We start from the raw sequence: 17,380 nt of genomic DNA, 5'->3' as shown, positions 1-17,380 counted from the left end.
TTCTGACTGTTTGCTCCAAATCCCAGATTCAGGAATTCCTCCAAGAAGTTCAGCTCAGAGATCATCAGCAGAGAAAAGCCTGAAGTTCTGATGGAAAATGACAACAGAACATGATCAATATTATTGATCCACATGGAATCCAGAAGAAACTCTGAGGTGAAGACATGAAGACACAAGCTTCAGAGACATGAGGAGAAGTCAGAGTGGATTCATTCTGGACTTTCTTCTCACATCTTCTCTTCAGAACTTTGTCTTTGATCCTTCAAATCTTCTGAAATCTGATCATCCATGGATTGTTTTTGTGGGATCAGATCCAGAGTTGCTGAAAGTTCTGCTGCCCTCTGCTGGTCAAAGTGTCCAAACAGCAGAGAGGAGATTCTCTGGGATTCATTGGAGTCCAGATTCTCCTGGATGTGAACAGTCTCTGCTTCTGGAACAGAAGAGTCCTTCTCAGAGCAGCATTGAGGATCTGTTCTGTCCGGCTGAGAGCGCTCCCTGCTGGTAGGAGACAGAACCACATCAGCTGCTTTTCTTTGGCCGTTCAGAAACAGTCTGGAGACTCTAAAAAACCTCCACTTCCTGAAGCAAACGGATGCAGAGCATCATGTTTGATCCTCTTCCTTCAGAAACGGCTCCATTGTTCCATCGCTCAGCAGTTTGACTAAAGCAGCTGAGAGTCTTGATGCAAACAGACCTCAGCAGCTCATCCAGAACGCCATGACAGAAGCACATGCAGCAGCACGTGCACGCTCCCAGAGAACAGCAGCTGATCCAAGTCCTGACTTTGAGGTGAGACCTTTCTGTTCTGCTTGGACCACACTTCAACATGAACTTCATTTCCCATCATTCCATCTGTCAGGAGAGAACAGCTGCAATCAGCTTCCTTCAGGAATGACTGCAGGTAGAAGGATCTTTCATTCTTCAGCACCATCAGGACCCACATCCAGCCCATCAACAGCCAGAACATCAGTGACATCAGCGTCTCATCTTCATCACATCATCATCATCACAGGACCACCTCTACGTTTTTACAATCTGATGGATTTCAGTCTTTCTGCAGCTTCTCATCAACTGGATTGTCAAATATTTTCATTTCCTGTTTTCTGTTTTAAATGTTGAAGAAAAATCTTACCAGTTTTAAAAAGAAGAGACTAATAAAGTTATGGGAAAGACCCTGTCTGCTGCAGGACCTGTGCAGGTGCATTGTGGGTAATAATGCTCTGTTTGGGATATTTGCTGGATTCTGGATGTTGACAGTTGTGTTGGTCTTGATTGTTTAGCGTTGTGGTTTGGATGTTTGTTGTTATTTGTAGCACAGCTGAGTAGGTTCTTCATAGACAACATGTTGCTCTGCCAATGTGCCTTTGGGCCAACTTGATTGGGCTGTTTGGAAGAATAATGAGGATAAATGAGAGCCTCCATCAGATCATGTTTCTGCTGTTTTTCAGAACTGCATCTGAACCTGAAAGCTGTCTGTCATATTTATGCAGCCTTTTCAATAGAAACTGAACAAAACTGCTGATTCAATTGATTTCTCCATTATGTTTGTGTCTACTTTGTGGGGCCGGTTTAACGTCGTGCTGGTTTGCGGCGCCTTCCATCCGTGAAACCAGGGTTCAATTCCTGGCTGCTCCCTATTCCCTTCTCTGCTGCTGTGCCAGTCCCAAGCCCGGTTGGATTGAGAGGATTGCGTCAGGAAGGGCATCCAACATGAAAACATTTGCCAAGTTAACCATGCTACTCATCCTCAAGGGAGTGATGTTTCGCTGTGGTGACCCCTGATGGGAGAAGCCAAAAGTGAAAGAAGATTTATGTCTACTTCATTCTATCTTTCAGTCACAAACACACTGGTTATACTTTAGCTTTTCCCTTCATACTATTAAACCTGATAAAACATGTATGGGGCTGTTTTCACTGCTGGCTCTGTGTGTGTGTGCGTGTTTGTGTATGTGTACACACAAGTGAAGAAAACAAAGAAACATTTCAGTTCAACATTATATTTCTGCAGACCTGCAGACAGTGGAAAAATAGTCAAATAAAAACAGGAATAACAGTTCTTCTAATGTGTGATTTTTTTCATTGATATTAAAACAGGGATTCAAATATTAGAAAGCTGAAAGATCATATTGTTCATCAATAATGCATTATCCTATACACAATCTAAAAAATAATTAAAATACAACATTGTTATATTTCTCTGCAGTGAGGAGGCCATTTGATATTCTCTGCATTTTGATTCTTAACTGCACTGTGTGACCCTTGTCCTATCCTAGGCACTTTAACATTGGGAGTTGGGTCATCTAGACCCACTAGACAGTGCGCTAAACGTTTTTTTTAATGACTTGTGAACCTCACTGGTGTCTTTGGATTACATGAAATCTTTCCACCTTTATCATGGTAGGAATAACACGTCAAAGTAAGGGTGGGGTCATCTAAGATAGCACCAGGGTTACCTGAGTTGTACTTACAAATACACATTGGTATTTATTGATTACTTTATTTTAGTGTAAACTTACACTACAAAATATCAATTAGAATACCAATAAGGTACCAGAGTGAAAAGCAGCAGATTAAGAGGTGTTAATAGATAAAATCTTAACGATATCTATCTCTACTAGATGTTTACTCTAATAATTCCAAACAACTCATTTCTATTAACAGGTACAACTAAAATAATTCATTTTGTGAAAAGTTTTACATATTTTGTCAGCAGTAAAATTCATTGTCTAGTATCATTACACATATATTGAAATGTATTGATCATTTACTTTTTTGCTTTTGATAATTGTGGCTTAGAGAAGATGAAAACCTAAAAAAGCTGTCCAAGAAAGTCAGGATAAGACAAGACAAGACTTTATTGAACCCATGAGGGAAATTCAGTTGTTACAGCAGCCAAACAAGAAATATAGCAGTTAGAAAAACAAAGAGTCTGTACAAATTAAAATAGTAATAAATAAATAAGTAAATCCAGCAGCAGTTTCAACAGTGCTAAACTGTATCATTATATAGCCTAACTGCTGTTGGGACAAAGGACCACCTGTAGTAATTCATATATCAAAACAACCAAAGTTTTTCGTTTTTTATTTTTTAGAAAAATGCATTTCTACACAATCAATACTCACTTGTGCCTCCCTCTAATGAAATTACTGCATCAATATGGTGTGGAGGCCATCAGCCTGTGGCTCTGTGTACATGAAATGAAAACTCAGGTTGCTATGGAGTTCATTAGAACATTGGGGTTTCACCCCAGAAGTTTTGAGCATTAAAAACTTATTTTAACATATTTAATTTTTTGAGATACAGAACTTTTGCCCTTGTAAAATAAAGCCTTCTGCTGTGGTACAGAGGTTGAGAGGTTGACCTCTTATCAGAAAAGTTTAGAATCTAGAGTTTACAATAGATCCTTACATAGTCAAGAAGAAGTCTTGCAAGTTCTCATGTGTGCGTTGAGATTAGATACTTGACTAAAATGTTTTTTACATTCTTTACAAGAAAAAGGCTTTTCTCCTGTGTGAGTTCTCATGTGTGTTTTGAGATTAAATGCATCACGAAAACGTTTTTTACATTCTTTACACAAAAAAGGCTTTTCTCCTGTACCAGTTCTCATGTTTGTTTTGAGATTAGATGCATCATGAAAATGTTTTTTACATTCTTTATAAGAAAAAGGCTTTTCTCCTGTATGAGTTCTCATGTGTTTGTTGAGATTAGGTCTGCAACTAAAGCTTTTCTCACATTCTTTACAAGAAAATTGCTTATCTTTTGCATGGATTCTTGTGTGAATTCTGAACAGAGATTTGTTACAAAATCTTTTATCACATTCTTTACAGATATAACATCTTTCATCAGACCCAGTTTCCATGTCAGACGGGTTAGTAATTATTGTTGAGTTTTTACCAGACCTGATAGAGGAAAGCCTCTCTTCTTTTGGATATTGTTTGTATTTCTTACCAACATTTGTTTTCATGGGATTTTTTTTAACATCAGAGTCACACTGACCTGCTGACACGTGAGAGCTGTCCACACTTTGGACTTGACTTCTGTCCCTCCTCTTCCTCTGATCTCTGTTCTGTGGGTCTGTCTCTTCATCTGTAGTTGATGTTGATTCTTCATGTTGGTTTCCTTCTTCATCCTGACTATCAGTTACATTAAAGCTCTGCTGATTGTTTAGATCTGCTTCACTGTTCTCGTCTTCCTCATAAGTAGGAATCTCCATCAAGGTATCAGTCTCCTGCTTCAGATCAAGCTGATCTTCATCCTGACTGATGTAGAGTTCCCCTGGTTCCTTTTTAATCTGTGGAAGTTGTGGTTCTTCCCGTTCTACTCTGAAGCTCCTCTGATGGATGCAGAGATCTTCCTCTTTAGTCATCCAACACTGGAGGAGGTCTGCAGGGACACAAGAACAGGCCCTTTAAATTTTATGGTGACTTTATGTATTGTTAAGTAACAGTAAGAAATATTGTAATATCATTCAGAATATGCACAATAAAAAACTTAATTTTTTTAAAATACATTTTTTTGTTTTCTTTAGCACAACAGTATAAAACTGCGGCTAAAACTGCGGCTAAAGCTGCGGCTGGGTCTGTCACACAGGCATCCTCCCACATGGGATCCCAACGGGATATAGACACCGTTAACAATAATCGAAGAGCACATGCCCGTAAAACAAAACAATTAAACAAACCGGTATAAGTAGAAATTATTCCAATGTGTCAAGAACCGAAACGAAACACAAATAAGTGCACAAAACACAAATGGCGAGCTGAAAAGTCAGCCGCCCTGGTGCTTGGGCCACGTCAGCTTATGTGTCCGTGCCTCCACCGCAGAGGGGCGGGGCCGACGCTGTAGATGGAGAGCCAGGCAACCCAGGACGACCAGGGGATGACGTCCAACCTAAAATAAAGGAGATGGGCCAATCGCCTCCCAGATACCACCGCATTCAATTAACATAACTAACAATCCAAAGCGAGGAGAAAGCTCATCCACCCCCGAAAGGCTCGGCTCGTAACATTGTTTTAAAATAAAAATGAAATTACAGATAAGTAATTCATAAATGGTACAAACAGGTCTCTAATGTCATCTAACTGTATACTAAAATTAAATCATGCTGAGATAAATAGGACAGATTTACTAGAAAAGGGACGGAGGGATGACAGAAAATGTACTTTTAACCTGATTATGTCTCCAATTATTTTTAAATGAAATTACAAAAAAGAAAACAGTCTGAAAACAAATATAATGTTTGAGATTCTTGCCATTATTCACAGTAAACATGCAGGCATCTATAGTAAATGTTTGACACAGTCTCTGAGACTTATTTCAGCACAACACCAGCTTTGTAATGTTAGGAATTACACCGTTACATTCACATGTCTGTTACTATATTTATTTTATTTAGAAATCACCTCCAGAACCAGGAAGTGAACATAACGATAGTGTGGAGATGAAGATCAGAGACACACTGACCTGCTGACACGTGAGAGCTGTCCACATTTTGGACATGACTTCTGTCCCTCCTCTTCCTCTGATATCCGTTCTGTGGGTCTGTCTCTTCATCTGTAGTTGATGTTGGTTCTTCATGTTGGTTTCCTTCTTCATCCTGACTATCAGTTACATTAAAGCTCTGCTGATTGTTTAGATCTGCTTCACTGTTCTCATCTTCCTCATAAGTAGGAATCTCCATCAAGGTATCAGTCTCCTGCTTCAGATCCAGCTGATCTTCATCCTGATTGATGTAGAGTTCCCCTGGTTCCTCTTTAATCTGTGGAGGTTCTGGTTCTTCCTGTTCATCTTCAGTTTGTGGAGGTTCTGGTTCCTCCTTTTCATCTTTAATATGTGGAGGTTCTGATTCCTCTTGTTCCTCTTTCATCTGTGGAGGTTCTGGTTCCTCCTGTTCCTCTTTAATCTGTGGAGGTTCTGGTTCCTCTTGTTCGTCTTCAGTTTGTGGAGGTTCTGGTTCCTCCAGTTCTTCTTCAGTTTGTGGAGGTCCTGGTTCCTCCTTTTCCTCTTTAATCTGTGGAGGTTCTGGTTCCTCTTGTTCCTCTTTCATCTGTGGAGGTTCTGGTTCATTCTGTTCCTCTTGAATCTGCAGAGGTTCTGGTTCCTCCAGTTCCTCTTTAATCTGTGGAGGTTCTGGTTTCTCCTGATCCACTCTGAAGTTCCTCTGCTGGTTGCAGAGAACTTCCTCTTCAGTCATCCAATGCTGGGGGAGGACTGCAGGGACACAAACACAACAAGGAACCTTTTATACGTTTACAGCACTTTTGGATAGAGCTGTGACGCGGTGATAAAGCAGCAGGGGGCACAGTGTCACGGTTAACCGTGTGTCGTATTTTCCCTGAGATAGAAACTTCTGTTGTAGAATCAGTGAGGATGTGTGCCGCTGAAACCGCACACGCGTGTGAGTAGGGAGCACGCCTCGTGCAGCACAGAGGCAGTGACAGACGTGCGCAGCCGAAAAGGTCAGGTGAAAGCCGTGTGCAGGGAGAGAAGGAGAACAAGTCTGAACACAGGACTAGCAGAAAAAGTAAATTATCAGCAAAGATAAATGTGTTTAATGCGTTTATTATAGTTCCAATAACGCACCATATGCAGAATTAAAAGAAAAAAAACTTTCAAATAAAAATATGATGAGGTCATCACCACGGTGATGCGGTTATCATGACACCCGTACTTTTGGATTTTGTCAAGCACCAGTAAAATCAGTGATCATTGGAGAAAATGTCTGAGGAGTCTGGAGGACCAGAAGAGACTGATTGAAATGAATATATATGCAGAGGTGGGTAGTAACGCTTTACAATTACTTACGTAACTTAAGTAATTTTATTTGTATAGCACAATTCGTACACAAAGTCAAACAGGAAATGATTGGTTTATCGCCCGGAGAGTAAGTTAGTGTAGAACCACCACTGAGTGACAGACGGGTCCCCAAATAAAAAGCATAAAGCTCAAAGGGCTTCTCTGTCCCTGTGTCCGAATTATTGCCATAACCCCTATATAGTGCACTATATAGTGCGGTCGCCATTTGGAAGCGCTGTCCGAATCTACAGTTCAAAAATCGAGTGGACTAAAAATTTCCCAGAAGTCTCTATGAAAAACCAGTGTGGATCGATGCTCACTCGATTGGCGAATATTGACCAGAATGCACTGCGTTCGGACCAGAATGCAATGCGTATGAGCCACAATGCATTGCGTTTGAATTATTCGAAAATGGCAGCTGGTTGGGCAAGGAAAACAACCTAAACATGTAAGTATATTAAAAAGTATCTAGTATCTGTTGTAAAATATATTTGTAAATACGTAAGATGATGTGTTTAATATGTTATATTCTTCAATCGACAACCTACATTGTTTTGAAGCTCATCAATTTCGGTAATGCTAAAGCTAACACTAGCGCGAATTAGCGCCGAAGGCTAAAAACAAATACTAGATATAACATCAAAAAGCAGTGACTTCTAACCGTAGTCATAAGTTATTAACACATGTTTTAAATGTGTTTATATATGTAGGGACAGACGAGGATAAGGAAAATCTGATCCATCTGTGGATGGAGAAAGATAGCCTGTTTGTTTTCAGGCAAGCTCGTGCCGGATGAGTCTGAGTTAGAGACACTTGATCAGATTTGTCTTTATTTGTTAATAAACGGTTAATCGTTGTCATAAACGGGGTAAAGGTTTTTGTTGAAAGAGCAAGAAGGGAGGAAGAGCGACAGGAGAGTCCGTTAAGCTTACATGAGTTGAAAATATTTTTCAAAAATGTTATGTTGTCGTTGTTTTTCCAATTATTTTAATAAATGCCTAAACAAAAATGGATTATTTACATGTATTATTTAAATCTGAGCCATTTTTAACAATCTCAAAAGGATTTTCATATAAATATCAAATGTACATATTTACAATTTCGTTTATAGATGTCAACATTTATTTTTATAGATGTTAACAATAATTGTGGTCTTCCAGAGTCATGTGTCACAGTTGGAGCTGAAAGGAAAACAGAAATTTGTCCTCGCAGACAGACGCCACTTTGCTCGTCCTGCTGGTTCCTGGTGTCATCCTGGTGGCCAGGGCATCCAGAGGAAATCTTCTGATACGTCTGCTTCTCCTCCTTCCCGCCCTGTGATGCTGCATATCTGCTCGTTTTCGGTTTGATCTCACGAAAAAGGGTTGAATTATTGCCAGGAACACGGACAGATTCATATTCAAAGCTATTTTCAGTAAGGTAGAAGAGAAAACTACAGAAAAAAATGCCTCCTCGCAAGAGCCCGTAAATCGTTCACTGGCACAAAAATATTTTTTTTTTGCCATGGACAAATATCTTGGGGGTTTATTTCTGAGCAGATACATTAAGTCAACACCAATGTGTTTGTAATTTTATTATTTATAAATCAGCTATGATCAGAACACAGCAGATTAATAAATAGTCTTCGTAAAATGTACATATTTATTATGTCTTTACTTTGACAAATAGGTGTCATTTTCCGCGTTAAATAGAAGTAGTTCGCCTCCAGACCAGGTGGTGGCGGTAATGCGCCACTTTGTTTTCGTGTCAAGCGCCTTATGAACAACACCCGAAAGAGAAAAGTAGTGAGCATGGGTGTCCGAATAGACCTTTTTCGCAAAAACCGGAAGTACGTCATCAACGTGTAAACCTAGTTCCGGTTTGTGCTTCGCTGGCGGAGGAATGGCAGAGCCTAGAGTGTTTTCGAAGAGCCTGAGTTGTGTTCCGAAGTTCACCAGCACCGATGTGATGAAGAGTGTGAAGATGCAATCATCCACTAAAGGAAACAAATTGGACATGGGATATAAATTCGTCCACGAAGAGTTTATCCACCATTACCAAGGTAAGCTTCAGCTAGCTTTAGCCATAGCCGCATCACCGGTAACTCTGTGTGTTTACGTCAACTGTAAATCCTGGTGTTATTAATTTGTAATATAAGGCATCGCAGTGAATATGTTGTGTGTATGTTTAAGTGAAAAGGCATGAGATTAACATAACACCCAAAAATTTGGTGAAGCTGTAAATAAGAAATGTTAAGTTGCCCAAATGCGTCTTCATTCTTTTTGCTGCGGTTGCGGCACTTTCTTCACTTACTAGTATTATTTTTCTGAAAGTATGGTGAGCAGAAGTCCTCTTTTCCTGGACATGTCCTCTCTTTTGATACTTATATAATAAAATAACATTGAACATAGATGAAATGTAATTATATTTGCTTCATGTATGCAGCTCTGAACACCAATTACTCTCGATGAAATATCTCACAAACTCACTTCACTCCTCTTTTTTACAAACTCAAATCTGGTCACCCTACTGACAGTTATAGTTTCATGTCATTCTGAACATTGATGTAGCAACATAAGTATGTCCTAATTTTAACCTATATAATTTATTGTGTCTAGATATCACTGGATGCAGAAAGTGCCAACCTGAAAGCTTTCTTCTGCAGTTGTGTGGCTGCTAAAGGATTTTGCAATCACATAGTTGCCATCCTGTTCCAGACCGCACATTATTCACAGCTGGGTCTGCAGGCTGCTCCACCCCCCTGGCCTGCACGAGTGGCTTGCAAAGATGGCACAGGTGGGTTTGTGATCATATTGTCATTATTTTTTAAGAACGTATGTGTATCCATAACAACTCTAAATTATTATAAAAACACCCCAAGTAGTTACTACAGACTTTAATTGCTTTCTGCCTTTTACTTATAAGGGAACCGGTTAGTGAGCTGGTGGTGCAAAAACCCAAAACAGTTGGCAGGGACGGTCTGAGGTCCACACTGTACAAGGCATACAGGTGATTAACTTTTTGTTGCTTTGTGAGCAAGTTAAGTTTGTTTTTTTTCTAATCTTTTTCTAACCAAATTATGGTTACAGCAGATATAATGAATTAAATTTAAATGTAGTTATGCACTTATGTCTAACTTTTGTGTGTTGTTTTTCTCTTGTGTAGGACCACAGCCAGATCCATATATGATGGCATCTGGAAGCAGATTATGCCAGGTGCAGCCCCAACCTCTCAAGGCTGTGTTGGATGGGGTTTCTGAGATGGAATGAAAGAGAACTTGGATATATATTGTGGCAAATGCATGAATGCATACCTTAAATTACACTTATCTTGTCTTTAACAATCAGTTCAGCCTTCTGTCTTACTGTTGATCTGTAATGTTATTTTTTATTGTAAATGTTTGATGTTATTTGCATACCAAAAAAATTAAATGAGGCACAATTTTGACCAAAATTGTTTTATTTGTTCATCTAATTCTTTTTGTGAAGTCAAAGTCACATTTCAACAGAAAAATATTACGAATATAACAATTATATTTAATTAGATTTTAAGAATATGTGGAAACACTAAATTTTTCCATACTATTTGAACATTATACATTATTTACATACCAAACATTAATTAACTCTTCAAAACAAAAAAGTCCATGATAATTTGCCAAAACACGGCGGTTAAGCCAGATCTGATTCACACCGCCCATCAGTGTGAGCGGCACAGAGAGTTCCTGATGTGGAAGGACTTTATCCTACTGATCACTCTTTCCACTATAATTCTGAGGCGGGTGATGGCTGTGGTTTGTTCTGTTTCCTCCTTGCTGATGGAGCTGAAAGCTTAAAAGGTGGAATGATGATCTTAGATCCAATGTCAGTAAGGAGGTCTTGAACGAGGAACTTTTGTCCGCCATGACATCGTCTCCTGGCTCCAGCAAAGGAACTTGGCTTCTAAGTCATGGATGTAATCCAAAGCCTCATCCAGAGCACCTGTGAAGATAAAGAAATTAAAAATCAGTCTTCATATATTTATGCTACCTTTCAACACAACACAGTAATCATGTTTTGAAAAGTATGTTAAGTATTTAATTACAAATACATTTCATTTTTTTTTTTTAAGGAAATTACAAAATGACAAAATGCTCAAAAGTGATTAAATACATGTAATTAAAATAGGGGAGAGCATGAACATCTTTTATTATAAATATTAATTTGTTCAGGTAGAAATGCATTTATCCAATAACGGTACACATAGTTGACTAACGTTAACCAAACACATTATGAACAACCTTACCTGCAGGTGGGTGTGTCACGTAGTCCTGATCCATCTTTACTGTCTTAGCTTAGCCACCATGTCGCTAGTATCTTCACAGCTTAGCTGCATAGCCTGACGTTTGAGGTTCTGTCATATACTGACTCCCTTCTCAAAGGATCAGTAAAGTTGTTCCAAGGGAAAATACTCGGGGCAACACCACTCTTCAGGCGACGAACGACGCAGCCGCACCACAATCCCGGAGCGAAGTTACTAAGTGCCGGCAGCAGAGGGTGCTACCTGTGTTTACATTAAAACTATGCCCTTCATCTCATCGGATCGCCTATATCCATTTGGGTTTCAGGTTTGGATCCACAGGAAAATAATGAAATGAAAGGTAAGGCTGTTTTTGGTTGGAAGACGAACAGCCTGGAACGCAACAGAGACTGCAACTCTTCGACTCTGCCATTCTTCATATCTGCTGCTACGCTAACAGGAAGTTGTTTTACACGTCATTGACGTATTTCCGGTCGAAAAATGCGGAAGTGTGAAAAAGGTCTATTGCTTTGAAAATTCAGAGGACTATATAAAGAACTATATAGTGCCGCCTTATATAGGGTTTTAGTAGATAGGGGCTGTGTCCGAATTCCTACCCTAATCCCTAACTACTAAAAACCTATATAGTGCAGCACTATATAGTTCTCTATATAGTTCTCTGAATTTTCATAGCAATTCGGACACCCATGCTCAATACTTTTCTCTTTCGGGTGTTATCATATGGCGCTTGACACGGAAACAAAGTGGCGCATTACCGCCACCACCTGGTCTGGAGGCAAACTACTTCTAACGCGGAGAATGACACCTATTTGTGAAAGTAAAAGAATAATAAATATGAACATTTTTTACAAAGACTATTTATGAATCTGCTGTGTTCTGATAAAGGAAAACGTGGCTGATTTATAAATAATAAAATTACAAACACATTTGTGTTGATTTAATGAATTTGTTCAGAAATCAACCCTAAAGAAATCAACCCTCTTTTTTTACCGCTGAACGACTTACTGGGTCTTGCGAGGAGGCATTTTTTTCTGTAGTTTTCTCTTCTACCTTACTAAAAATAGCTTTGAATATGAATCTGTCCGTGTTCCTGTTGGCAATAATTCAACCCAAAACGAGCAGATATGCAGCATCACAGGAGAGCAAGGAGGAGAAGCAGACGTCTCAGAAGATTTCCTCTGGATGTCCTGGCCAGACATGAACAACTTGTGAGTTAAACTTAAAGTTTTTTTTAGTTAAACTTAAGCATTTGTCACTAATTGTGCTCAAGGTTACACAATCTGCTGGGTAAGACTTTAACATTCTTTTTCAACATTGGATTTTGGAGTTGTACAGTCTAAGTACATGAAACACTTGTGAATTCAAAGTTTAGTCATTTTTATTCAGAGTCAAACCATATCACTCGTTTAAGACCGGATTTTCGGCAAGACCATCGAGCATCTGGTGGAGCAGCTTCGGGTTCCTCACACTCTGGGGTGTGGCACATCTTATGGTGTGGTAACCAGAGCCTTTTACATGCCACGGTCCACTGTGAGCGACGTTGTCCACAGGACGGCAGACCGGATCCTCCAGCTGATGAGCAGGGTCATCCAGCATCCAGTGTGAATGAACTGCCATTAGTCACCTCTGGTTTTTTAGCAGCTTGCTGGGTCTTCCAAAAGGTCGTGGGGAGCATCGATGGCTGCCACATAAGAATAAAGGCCCAAAAAGAAAATGCAGCTTGTTATTTTAACAGGAAACTTTTTTATTCCATTGGACCAGCCTGTATGTGACTCTAATGCCAAATTTAGAGATATTTTTGTTGGGAATCCAGGATCAATCCATGATTCACAGGTTCTACGTAAAAGCCCAATTTATGTAAATCAAACATTACCCACCTGAAGGATCCTTTTGGGTGATGGTGGGTATCCCTGCATTGCTCATCCTATCACGCTGCTGACACCCTACAGGGAACCCATGAGGAATGTGGTTGAGGCATGTTACAACAAGCACCACTCCAGAACACGCTCTGTGGTGGAGAGAGAGCATTTGGCATGATAAAGATGAGGAGGAGAGCAATTTTCTGGGGGCACTGGAAGTAAAACCAACCTTTGCAATGAAAATCATTGCCTGCAGTTCAATTCTCCACAATCTGTGCATCAGCGAAGGGACTGCTGGGAGCCACTGCAGGACGACACCAGGTGCATGCAGGACGAGCAGAGTGGCGTCCGTCTGCAAGGACAAATCTCTGCTTTCCTTTCAGCTCCAACTGTGTCTCACATGACTTTGGAGGACGACAATTGTTGTTAACATGTGTAAAAATAAATGTTAACAAAAACGAAATTGTAAATAAGTACATTTAATATTTATATGAAAATCCTTTTGAGATTGTTAGAAATGGCTCTGATTTAAATAAAACATGTAAATAATTCATTTTTGTTCATGCATTTATTAAACAAATTGGAAAAACAACGGCAACATTACTTTTTTTGAACAATATTTTCAACTCAAGTAAGCTGAACAGACTCTCCTGTCGCTCTTCCTCTCTCCCTTCTTGCTCTTTCCTCCTCTCCTCTCCTCTTTCAACAAAAACCTTTACCCCAATATGACAACAATTCACCGTTTATTAACAAAGACAAATCTGATCATGATCAACAAGTGACTTGACTACCATCCGGCACGAGCTTGCCTGAAAACAAACAGGCTATCTTTCTCCATCCACAGATGGATCAGATTTTCCTCATCCTCGTCTGTCCCTACATATATAAACACATTTAAAACATTTGTTAATAACTTATGACTACGGTTAGAAATCACTGCTTTTTGATGTTATATCTAGCATTTGTTTTTAGCCTTCTGCGCTAATTCGCGCTAGCGTTAGCTTTAGCATTACCGAAATTGATGAGCTTCAAAACAATGTAGGTTGTCGATTGAAGAATATAACATATTAAACACATCATCTTACGTATTTACAAATGTATTTTACAACAGATACTAGATACTTTTTAATATACTTACATGTTTAGGTTGTTTTCCTTGCCCAACCAGCTGCCATTTCAAACGCAATGCATTGTGGCTCATACGCAGTGCATTCTGGTCAATATTCGCCAATCGAGTGAGCATCGATCCACACTGGTTTTTCGTAGAGACTTCTGGGAAATTTCAAGTCCACTCGATTTTTTAACTTTAGATTCGGACAACGAGGAGGAGCTAAGATGGCGGTCCGTGCAGTCAACTTTTTGTGAGCTGCAACGGTCCGGTCCCAAAATATCCCTTTTGACCTCATTTTCAAACTGCTGAACTAGTTTTGCTTTGTTTTGTTTTTTATCACTCTCAAGTCTTACCACTGTAAATAGACAAGAACGAATTGGGAAAAACAACAACAACAGCAATATTAAGAGCTCCTAGAATGCCACGGGAAAAGCCTGTATCGGAGAATCCAACTCCCGCATCCAAAAACCCAGAGATGACAACACATGACCACGAATACGCCATGGAAGTTTCCTCGCTGTCTGCTAAAAGAAAACCCCGGTTACACCCACTAAACCCTCCGTTCCACCTAACAAGGTACCCGTCTCTAACAAAAGTGATGCCGAGTTGTCAGCATTAACTGCCGCCATCGAAAAACTAACGGCGAGATTTGACGACTTTGACGGAAGACTTCGGGAAAACTCTGTGATTCTGGCTAATCTGAGGAAGATCACTGAGGTAAACGCTGCTGATATAAAGGACTGCAAATCCAAAGTGCATAATTTGGAAAAGGAAGTTTCTTTGCTGAAAAAGAAAATGATGACTTAAAAGAGAGGGTGGTGGAGATGGAGCGATATAAACGGCGCTGGAACCTGAAGTTACAAGGTTTGAAAGAAAAAAGCGAGGAAAACACCCGCAAAGAAGTCCTGGAGATCCTGGCAAAGATCGCGCCACAGCACACATCGGTGTTGGAAATGGTTGTGGATACAGTACATCGGCTGGGGAGGAAAGAAACCGGGAGGCACCGGCAAATCATCATCCAGTTCAAAAACCTCACAAACGTCCCAACAAAACACCACCGACCTCTCAACACAAGCTAACGCTGCTAGCCTGCTAACAAGCTAACGCTGCTAGCGCCTCGTGCTGTTTACTTCCGGGTCACGTTGCAGAAACTTTATTTAAAAAGAAACGCATAAACTGCCTAACTTTCCTCAGGTCTTTCATTTTCTCCATTTTTCCCTCCTTTTCTTGGCTTTCAGCTCACTAGGCATGACCTAGACGGCGCCCTCATGTGGACGGATGAACACATGACAGAGGGGAAGGACAGAGCTGCACAGCAGGGACGAGCAGAGACCTTTGGGTCACGTGGAGCAACAATTAAAAACAGTAGAAACTCCAATAAAACCAGTAGAACCAGACTGGAAAAGCTCAAAAAGTTCAAAAAACTTCTTGAAAAATGCAAAACTATATGAACTCTGAACACTTATGACAAATAAATGGTAATTAAAAACCTTTATGGATCAGAACCAACAGAAATAACAGGTTAATGCTGGTCAGACGTGCACACACAGGACCCTAGGGGGTTTGAACACCTGCCCTTTCTGCTTCCTATTCAAAAGTGTCCTCTTTGTTTTGAATGATCATGAATACATTTCTGTTCAGCTGCGTCCACACTGACCGCCTCTCTTTCACCGCGTGGATAATTCTCTGCTCGCCGTCTGTCCACAAATGTGTTCCTGAGCTGGACGCCGCCTGTGGGCGGAGCTTCCAGCTAATGTTTTCAGCCTGATGGCGACATGGAGCGGTGTCTGTGTTTCTGTCATTTCCACTGCATGAAGACACGGATGATGCTGAGAGGTCAGGTTTCTGGATGATGAAGAGTTCTCCAGAATCATGGGGAATCACGTCTCCATGTCTGGATCCTTCAGATTCTCTCCGTTCAGTGATCTTCTCTCCTGATGAGTCTGAAAGACGGACGCTTCCGCCGTCTTTCCGTCTCTCTGACCGACTTTGAAGGCTTGCTGTCCCATGTTAACCCCAGAGGAAAACTACAAACCAGAATCAAATCAGGGACTTTTTTCTGATGGTCTCCATGGAAACCAGAAAGCTAAAGTTCAGGAGATGATCAGACTGTCTTTCCATCAGCAGCAGCTCTCTGTCTGGCCGCCAGCTCTCCTCCTGGAGCCGCATAGCCAGATCAATGCTCCAGCTCCATGGGCCCTGCAGCAGACTGAAGGGTGAAGCCGCCTTTGGCCAACAGCAGGCAGGACGCTTCCTGAAACCCCGCTGCCCCCAAAGGGAACCAGCAGGTGAAGAGAATGAATGGAAGTTCAGGAGAACCATGGATCCATTCACTAGATTGATGTGTTAATCTAGTGAATGGATCCATGGTTCTCCATGGGCGATCCGCTCAAATGGCACCGCAGGACCTCAGATGGCGTCTGTACCATTGACTTAACATTGAAAGTGGCCACGCCCACCGCGTGAATCCCGTTGGGTGTGAAGCAGCTTTCCAGATGAATCCAAAAGTGTCTCCAACCCCCCAGTTTGGTATCAAACCATTTTCTTCTGAGCTGCAGCTCGTGTCTTTGCAGCTCCGCTCGGACTCAGAGCCTCCAGACGTTCAGGTTTCAGAAAAACGCTCTAAATGAGTCCAGGAGTCACTTTGGACTTTAGCCAGACGTCTGAATTCAACACAGAGCAGATCCTGCAGGGACAGGAAGCTGCTACTAAGTACAGAATCAAACAGCAGGGGATTTTCAAAATAAAGGAAGAGTATTTGTGGTGAGGTCACAGCTTCCTCATTCCGGGTCTGACACTAAATGTTTCTGTTGAACAGAATGTTTTCTGATTGGTTTAGCCTTCTTTCCACTCTGGATCCTTCAGGTTCTCCATCTTTCTGGATCCAAATCCTTCCAGTCACAACAACTTCCTGTTTAGAGGATCAGATGCAGAAGAGAATCCAACATAGAACCGGAGTCACACTGGATCCAGCTGTCAGGAAGGGAAGGAGCCAAAATGCAGAAACTGGACTCAGAGGCAGAAACGTCAAGATTTGATCAATAAACAGAAACAGGAGAAAATCCATGGAGAAACCAAAAACTGATGATCTGACAATGTAGAGCTGAAAACAGAGACTTCTACTGACTGAAGACAACAGAGATGAAGACATGTGGATGATTGACAGGAACCTGGAGTGACTGACAGATAGAACACCACCAGAACCACTGAAGAACGGACCTGCAGAATCCTCACAGCAACAGCAGGAGAACATTCATTCTCAGTCAAACTGTTGCATTCTGGGAAGGAAAGCTGGAAGACAGGGCTGCTCAATCCTGGTCCTAGAGATCTACCAACC

The 17,380-nt window shown here is 40.8% G+C and overlaps 3 protein-coding genes across 3 annotated transcripts in view; 1 reads left to right on the top strand and 2 right to left on the bottom strand.

Moving 5' to 3' along the window:
- LOC101172629 (zinc finger protein 436-like) overlaps positions 1 to 17,380 on the top strand; it is a 1,005,429-nt gene that overhangs the window by 660,661 nt on the left and 327,388 nt on the right. The gene's annotated exons all lie outside the window — the stretch shown is intronic.
- Positions 1 to 17,380, bottom strand: part of LOC110016657 (zinc finger protein 502-like) — a 970,715-nt gene that overhangs the window by 716,469 nt on the left and 236,866 nt on the right. The gene's annotated exons all lie outside the window — the stretch shown is intronic.
- On the bottom strand, positions 1,307 to 6,507 carry LOC111948727 (protein TsetseEP-like). Its single transcript, XM_023962960.1, has 2 exons — positions 5,464 to 6,507; positions 1,307 to 1,778 (listed from the first exon to the last, which is right to left on the bottom strand). Exons 1-2 carry the CDS (start codon positions 6,191 to 6,193, stop codon positions 1,738 to 1,740), a joined length of 771 nt encoding a protein of 256 aa, XP_023818728.1. The 5' UTR covers positions 6,194 to 6,507; the 3' UTR covers positions 1,307 to 1,737.

Source organism: Oryzias latipes, chromosome 2 (assembly GCF_002234675.1).
Source record: "Oryzias latipes chromosome 2, ASM223467v1".
Lineage (NCBI taxonomy): Eukaryota > Metazoa > Chordata > Actinopteri > Beloniformes > Adrianichthyidae > Oryzias > Oryzias latipes.
Note: the sequence above shows the minus strand (reverse complement) of the source record. Positions and strands in the feature narration are given on the sequence as shown.

Bases quoted from the DNA above. Each gene is read 5' to 3' on its own strand.
- LOC111948727 (XM_023962960.1), bottom strand. From the start codon at position 6,193: ATGACTGAAGAGGAAGTTCTCTGCAACCAGCAGAGGAACTTCAGAGTG. The intron at 1,779-5,463 runs GTCAGTGTGTCT...TTCTCCCATCAG, and splicing joins CAGCTCTCACGTGTCAGCAG to GGGTCACCACAGCGAAACAT.